Source organism: Polypterus senegalus, chromosome 14 (assembly GCF_016835505.1).
Source record: "Polypterus senegalus isolate Bchr_013 chromosome 14, ASM1683550v1, whole genome shotgun sequence".
NCBI lineage: Eukaryota > Metazoa > Chordata > Cladistia > Polypteriformes > Polypteridae > Polypterus > Polypterus senegalus.
The window spans coordinates 35,537,037-35,544,684 of NC_053167.1; the positions used below are offsets into that span (position 1 = coordinate 35,537,037).

A 7,648-nucleotide genomic window follows, 5' to 3' on the forward strand; every position below is an offset into this window, starting at 1 on the left:
TTATGTACTGTAGCAATATGATTTTCTTCTGTGAAGAGTGACCCTTCAAGGAATAAGACATTTTAATAGCAAGAGTCAACCATGGAAGGAACAGGTACAAAGTACAAACCAAGCAGTTCATGACTCGAGTCTGCATTTTCACTGCAAAACTGGGGCTTTGGGGGTTAAAAATGTTTAAATGAAAATGTATTAGTTTAGACCTAACCTTAGACCAGGGAGCACTGACACATAGTGCCAACACTGTGTAATGGAAATAAAAGGAAACACGCAGAATTAGTGATTAGTGACCAGCCTTTGAATAAAAGCAAATCAAATGTTATTTTATGAAACAAACCAACTTCCTCTACCCCTCAGTATAAAGGAATACTAGTGATGCTAGCACAATGTTTAAATATTCAAATTGAATATATCTATAACAGTACATTCCTAGCAGGAAGGCGCACTGTATTTAGTAAAATATACAGTAACCCCTAAGGATTCAAGGTTGCTAAAAGTACTTGACTATATGCTAAAACTATTACAAAAATACTCCTAACATGGATGGAATACATGGAGGGACATAAAAGGAGAATCTAAGTCTGTATGGAAGAAAAAGATGTGTTATCTGTGTAAGGAACTATACAGAATTAAAGTTAACTAAATTGGCACCAATGTTAGGCTATGTTCACACTACTACATCTTTATTTTAAAATAGTGTTTTTAAACTGAAACAATCCCCATCCATACTAGCATTTTTACTTTGCTTATGAAGGTTTCTCTATAGACATTTGCCCACGATGGGTAAGCAAACATTGGCAGAAAAGTCCTTGAAAGGGTGGTAATGGCACTGGCCAATGAGGTAATCGTAAAACTGCCACCAATGTATTATTTGCCTTTTGTGCATGTATGCAGCATTCATACTGTTCAAATGTAATTTAGACACATACGGGTAAGTAAAACAACAAGCGCCATGGAAAGCTGTATCCTCTATGTTGGAATACAGTTATGTTTTGTTCTTCTGTGAAGAGTGATCAGTCAGCAAATAAAATGTAATAAAAAGGATCCCATCAGGGAAGTGTTACATTATAAGCACAAACAAATCTGAGCTCAATTAAATTCTGAGTTCTCGAAAATGTGAATTTTCTCCCATCTAAACCGCAACCCTTAGGCTGCATCATCGTCAGCTCACATGAATTGCAACAGACATCGTGGCCAAAATCAATATTGCAGTAACCACAAAAATGGTGACGCCTGGTAAAAAGAAAAAAATAACAGAGCAATCATGTCTCAAAAACAAATATAAAAAGAAAAAAACACGAATTATACTTTCAAAATACCTGAAAATCCCTTTCATGTACTGTATTTTTATTTGTAATTTATTTTAAACTTTGCATTGCAAAAATCATTTCGAGCTATGCATTAAACAACTTGTAGTGCATTGCAGTCCAAATTGGATCAATATAGTTTTAAGTGGGGCAGCACAGTGGCGCAGTGGTAGCGCTGCTGCCTCGTAGTTAGGAGACCCGGGTTCGCTTCCCGGTCCTTCCTGCGTGGAGTTTGCATGTTCTCCCCGTGTCTGCGTGGGTTTCCTCCGGGTACTCCGGTTTCCTCCCACAATCCAAAGACATGCAGGTTAGGTGGATTGGCGACTCTAAATTGGCCCGTTTGTGTGTGTCCTGCGGTGGGTTGGCACCCTGCCCAGGATTAGTTCCTGCCTTGTGCCCTGTGTTGGCTGGGATTGGCTCCAGCAGACCCCCGTGACCATGTGTTCAGATTCAGCGGGTTGGATAATGGATGGATGGATAGTTTTAAGATAATATCAATGGTATTCTTTCCCTGAGAATACTTTATAGTGGGGCTTGTCACCTCTTATGCATGTTGGTCAATGCCTGGAAACTCCAGCTTTGCCTCACCACAGGCTCCTCTTCAGTATTGCAAAAGACAAGACTGACACATTGCTTCATAGCTCTTTAAAACCTATGACAGTCTCTAGAAAACAGACTGCTGGCTTCTTATATTTCAAAAGAGTGCATACGTCAGATACAAATCTTTAGTTTAGGACACTTAACAAATGTTAAATACTTGCCATTTTGGTTATGGGGCTTGCTGTGCTACAATAGATCATTTGCAACATTTTGCCACCCCCCGATACTTGATAACTAGGGTCCAACACCAGTATCCTTACTGGAGCATCCGGCACTGTTTAATTATTTATAGATGACAATAAACTGGAAAAGTTCATAGTCATACTCAGTTGTGTAGGGTGTAATGCACAAAATAAATAGAATCATTTAATGATAACAAAGCTAAGGGAAACTGGAATCAGGAAACCTGGAATAAGTGCTGGATACTAAACCGATGCTAAGAGCATGTATATCATGTATATTATTCTGTCATTAAACTTTTTTCCATTTTCTTTTGTTTCCAGGTCCTCCAGGTGAAATGAAGACAGGACCACAAGGTCCAAATGGAGCAGAAGGCCAACCAGGACTAGCAGGACTCCCAGGTAGCAGAGGTGTGCCAGGAGAGCCTGGTGCCCCTGGAGGCTGTGATAACAGTGGCTGTAACAGAGGTTTGTATATTGACTGTAGTTTATTTATCTTAAATCTAAAGCACATGATAATTTACACAGAAAAGCTCTCAGACAGTAAACCTTTGGACCAGGGGAGGAAACCACATTATCATGGGAAATGAAGCAGACCATATATCTCAACACTAGAAAACACTTCAGTCTGTAGCAGCCCAGGCTTTGTGAGGTCTGAGTGCCATCCTGGAATGTAAATAAATATTTATTATTCTTAAAATACTAATTTACACACTATGCAAAGATTCTGTAGTAAGGTGAAATGGGACAGTACATAGCTACAGACTCTTCCAGTCACCATTTTTTTTGGTTGGTAACTTGGTTTCCTCTGGTGATGTTATTTGTGGGTAGTCAGGATTACTAGTGATGTGTAATTTGTATTAATCAGTACAATAACTGGCTCAGTACAAGTGTGTTATTATGCCCTGTGATAGTGTCCCGTAAAATGTTTGCTGCTGCCTTTAGCCTGATGTTGTTAGGGCAGATTTCAGCACATTGGTACCTTGTAATGGAAAAAGCAGTTTCAGAAAATGGAGGAAGTTGAGTCAGTAGGTTAAGATAGACATCAGGTTGGACCTTGCTAAACTGCCATGCATATTCTATTAAAATAAATATCTGGGGCCCATAGTCCTTTTTCAATAACATAGGCCTACTGTAAATATTTTTAAAACACATTTACAGTTATAAAATCAGTGCACTATGTAATTTTAGCAATAAAGTATAATTAAATTCAAAAACAATGTTGAATACACAAACGTCATGCAAAATGTATGGCAAATATGACTTTTATAAACAGACATATTTCAAATTCCAATTGGCATGAGAAAATTGGACATTCAGGCTAAATAAGGGCAGCACCACAGAACACACAATTGACTAAAATTAAATCAAAATACCTCATAGGTCTGACACAGGGCTTATCATGACACCAAGTAACACTGCAGGACAAGGCAAGAAGAGAAGAGAATTGAAAAGACTTGGCAACAGTCAAAAAACATAATTGGTACAATTATTAAAAAGTAATATACAGTAACTGGCCTCAGCATGCACTCTATGCTTAAATAATGGGTCTTTATCTTTGATTTAATTTCAAAGACCAAAGAGAAATCATTGGGGGTACTCTAGTTAAAGGGTCTGCGTCCTAATACATGCAAGTAGTAACCTGGCTATTAATTCACTCAAAGAAAATTGAGGTAGAAACATGAAGGTTAAATATTTATAGAATGTTTTCATTCATGGTTCCTCTCTATTATTAAGCTGTGTCCAAAAACAGTGAGTAACCAGATTTAGATTAATAAATCAATAAGTGAATATAGATAAATGGAGAAGAAAAAGAAAATGGGGAGAGAATCTGGTTTCTCAGAGCTTTAAAAGCTTATTTTAGAATGTTATTGATTAGATCCTGCCAGGTTTTGAAAAATTTCTGCACAGATCCTCTAAGTGAGAATTTTATTTTTTCCAATTTCAAATAATATTTAAAATCAGTTACCCTCTGACTTAAAAAAGGAGAGTTAGGATTCTTCCAGTTTAGCAAGATAAGTGTGTGTGCTAGTAGTGTAGTAAAGGCAATCACAGTTTGTTTGTCCTTCTCCACTTTAAGCCCATCTGGAAGAACCCCAAACACAGCTGTTAATGGGTTAGAAGGGATTGTGACACCAAGGCTGTCTGAAAGGCACTTAAAGATTTTGGTCCAGAATGATGTTGATTTGGTGCAGGCCCAAAACATGTGACCCAGTGAGGCTGGAACTTGATTGCAACGTTCGCAGGTTGGATCTTGCCCTGGAAACATTTTGGAAAATTTTAAGCGAGACAGATGTGCTCAATATATAATTTTGAGTTAAATAAAGATTTCAGATATTTAGTTTTAGTAATACATTTTCAAAACTTTCTGAAAACATGCTTTCACTTTGTCATTATGGATTATCAAGTGTAGATGGATGAGCAAAATTGGGAAAATGATCCATTTAAAATACGTTTACAACACAATAAATCATGCAGAAAGTGAAGGGGTTTGAATGCTTTATGATATGCACACACAATGTATGTATTTGTGTTGTTTCAAAGGTTGGCACATACATTTCACTTGACTCTGTTGTAATATGTGTCATATGTACAGTATAGCACATTCATTAGATAATAATTTCAGACCTGCTAAGGGAACACTGGAGAGTATTCTGGCCACACTGTGAACAAGACAAGAAATTGCACTGGACAGGGCATCAGCCTGTTGCAGGACCCAATTGTGTACACACACACACTCACTCACACAAGTTAATTGTTGTTATCCAAATTGGCCCTTAACCTGCATATTTTTGGGAATGTGTAATGGAACCTGGATTACCTGGACAAAACCACAGAGAGAACATGCAGTCTTCACAAGGACAATAACCTAGTGCAGGATTTAAGTATGCCAGTTGTATATGCAGTGCATCTGGAAAGTATTCACAGCGCATCACTTTTTCCACATTATGTTACAGCCTTATTCCAAAATGGATTAAATTCATTTTTTTCCTCAGAATTCTACACACAACACCCCATAATGACAACGTGAAAAAAGTTTACTTGAGGTTTTTGCAAATTTATTCAAAATAAAAAAACTGAGAAATCACATGTACATAAGTACAGTATTCACAGCCTTTGCTCAATGCTTTGTTGATACACCTTTGGCAGTAATTACAGCCTCAAGTCTTTTTCAATATGATGCCACAAGCTTGGCACACCTATCCTTGGCCAGTTTCACCCATTCCTCTTTGCAGCACCTTTCAAGCTCCATCAGGTTAGATGGGAAGCGTCAGTGCACAGCCATTTTAAGATCTCTCCAGAGATGTTCAATCGGATTCAAGTCTGGGCTCTGGCTGGGCCACTCAAGGACATTCACAGAGTTGTCCTGAAACCAATCCTTTGATATCTTGGCTGTGTGCTTAGAGTCATTGTCCTGCTGAAAGATAAACCGTCGCCCCAGTCTGAGGTCAAGAGCGCACTGGAGCAGGTTTTCATCCAGGATGTCTCTGTACATTGCTGCAGTCATCTTTCCCTTTATCCTGACTAGTCTCCCAGTTCCTGCCGCTAAAAAACATCCCCACAGCATGATGCTGCCATCACTATGCTTCACTGTAAGGATGGTATTGGCCTGGTGATGAGCAGTGCCTGGTTTCCTCCAAACGTGACGCCTGGCATTCACACCAGAGTTCAATCTTCGTCTCATCAGACCAGAGAATTTTGTTTCTCATGGTCTGAGAGTACTTCAGGTACCTTTTGGCAAACTCCAGGCAGGCTGATATGTGCCTTTTACTAAGGAGTGGCTTCCATCTGGCTACTCTACCATACAGGCCTGATGGGTGGATTGCTGCAGAGATGGTTGTCCTCCTGGAAGGTTCTCCTCTCTCCACAGAGGACCTCTGGAGCTCTGACAGAGTGACCATTGGGTTCTTGGTCACCTCCCTGACTAAGGCCCTTCTCCCCCAGTCGCTCAGTTTAGATGGCCGGCCAGCTCTAGGAAGAGTCCTGGTGGTTTCGAACTTCTTCCACTTACGGATGATGGAGGCCACTCTGCTCATTGGGACCTTCAAAGCAGCAGAAATGTTTCTGTAACCTTCCCCAGATTTGTGCCTCGAGACAATTACTTCGACTTCATGCTTGGTTTATGCTGTGACATGAACTGTCAACTGTGGGACCTTATATAGACAGGTGTGTGCCTTTCCAAATCATGTCCAATTAACTGAATTTACCACAGGTGGACTCCAATTAAGCTGCAGAAACATCTCAAGGATGATCAGGGGAAACAGGATGCACCTGAGCTCAATTTGGAGCTTCATGGCAAAGGCTTATTTACATGTGCTTTCTCATTTTTTTTATTTTTAATAAATTTGCAAAAACGTCAGGTAAACTTTTTTCACGTTGTCATTATGGGGTGTTGTGTGTAGAATTCTGAGGAAAAAAAATGAATTTAATCCATTCTGGAATAAGGCTGTAACACAACAAAATGTGGAAAAAGTGATGCACTGTGAATACTTTCCGGATGCACTGTAAGTTGTGAGTTTTAATTTTCAATGAATACTTATGATGATTTTTATTATATCATTCTAATTTCTTTGTTGTTAAATGTGCATTATTTTTATGATTTTATTTTTCATCTTACCTGAGATCTCTATTTTGTTCCTTCTATGTTTCCAGGTGATTCATATTTTTATTTTTAGTTTTGGACATCTAGTGGACTGAAGAAGGTACCCTACAGAAGGATTACAAACAAAAGCCATTGTTATGCTTTGACTTGCAAAGTCTGGACTGGCTTCCTTATTTGTCACAATTATCTATTCAAAGCATAATGTTATTTTTCACAATGGCACCAATCCAAGTTTGCATTTTTGTGCTTAGGAACTCTGGAACAGAAGCCATTTCAGGAAGATAACTTCAGGCTTAAAATTGGAGAGCTCATTAACAAAAAGCAAGTCGTTATCTTTTTGCCTTTTACATTAAGTGGCTGCCAGCTTCTCCTGTATATCTCTTTAACTCCATAATTATAACGGCTAGATATGTGAACTTGAGGGAGGATGTCAGAAAACTCCAATTTTATTTCTTAATCATCTCTTCCTTTTTTCTTCTTTCTTTGATAAAGTTCAGCTTGTGCCTTAAAGAGATACATTTTAAAAATTATAATGCACATGTATTTAAGTACGTGACTGTGCAGACCTATGGTATGTTCTAATGAAGGATGGACTGAAATGGTCAAACTTTAGAGTTTTGTCAGTGTAAATGGAATAATTCTTCTCAGGACGTAGGTAAATTCATGATATAGCTCTTTTTTTCTTTAATTACACTTATTGTTTTTTGAAAATATCAAACCCACATAACTATAAAAAGTGGTTAACATGTCTACATGGAGTAAAAAGACTCCTCACTTTTTCCTGCTATAACTGTTTTTTTTTTTTTCAAAATTATTACAGTAGAATAAAATACTGTATTTTTTTATTAAAAAAATGAAGTATATTTTCATAAACTGAAGTCCCAAGAGCTAACAAAAGTCTTCGAAAAGCAAAGCCTTTTTTCATGACTTGTATCTTTACAATTCATTTTATTAACTGAAAG

The 7,648-nt window shown here is 38.0% G+C and overlaps 1 protein-coding gene across 1 annotated transcript in view; it reads left to right on the forward strand.

Annotated features, from left to right (window-relative positions):
* Positions 1-7,435, forward strand: part of LOC120514307 (collagen alpha-1(XIV) chain) — a 228,986-nt gene extending 221,551 nt beyond the window's left edge. The window contains exons 28-29 of the mRNA XM_039734634.1: positions 2,408-2,551; positions 6,737-7,435. Coding sequence (XP_039590568.1) covers positions 2,408-2,551; positions 6,737-6,759 — 167 coding nt within the window. The 3' untranslated portion in view covers positions 6,760-7,435. The remainder of the gene's footprint in view (positions 1-2,407; positions 2,552-6,736) is intronic.
* The last annotated feature ends 213 nt before the right edge of the window (positions 7,436-7,648 follow it).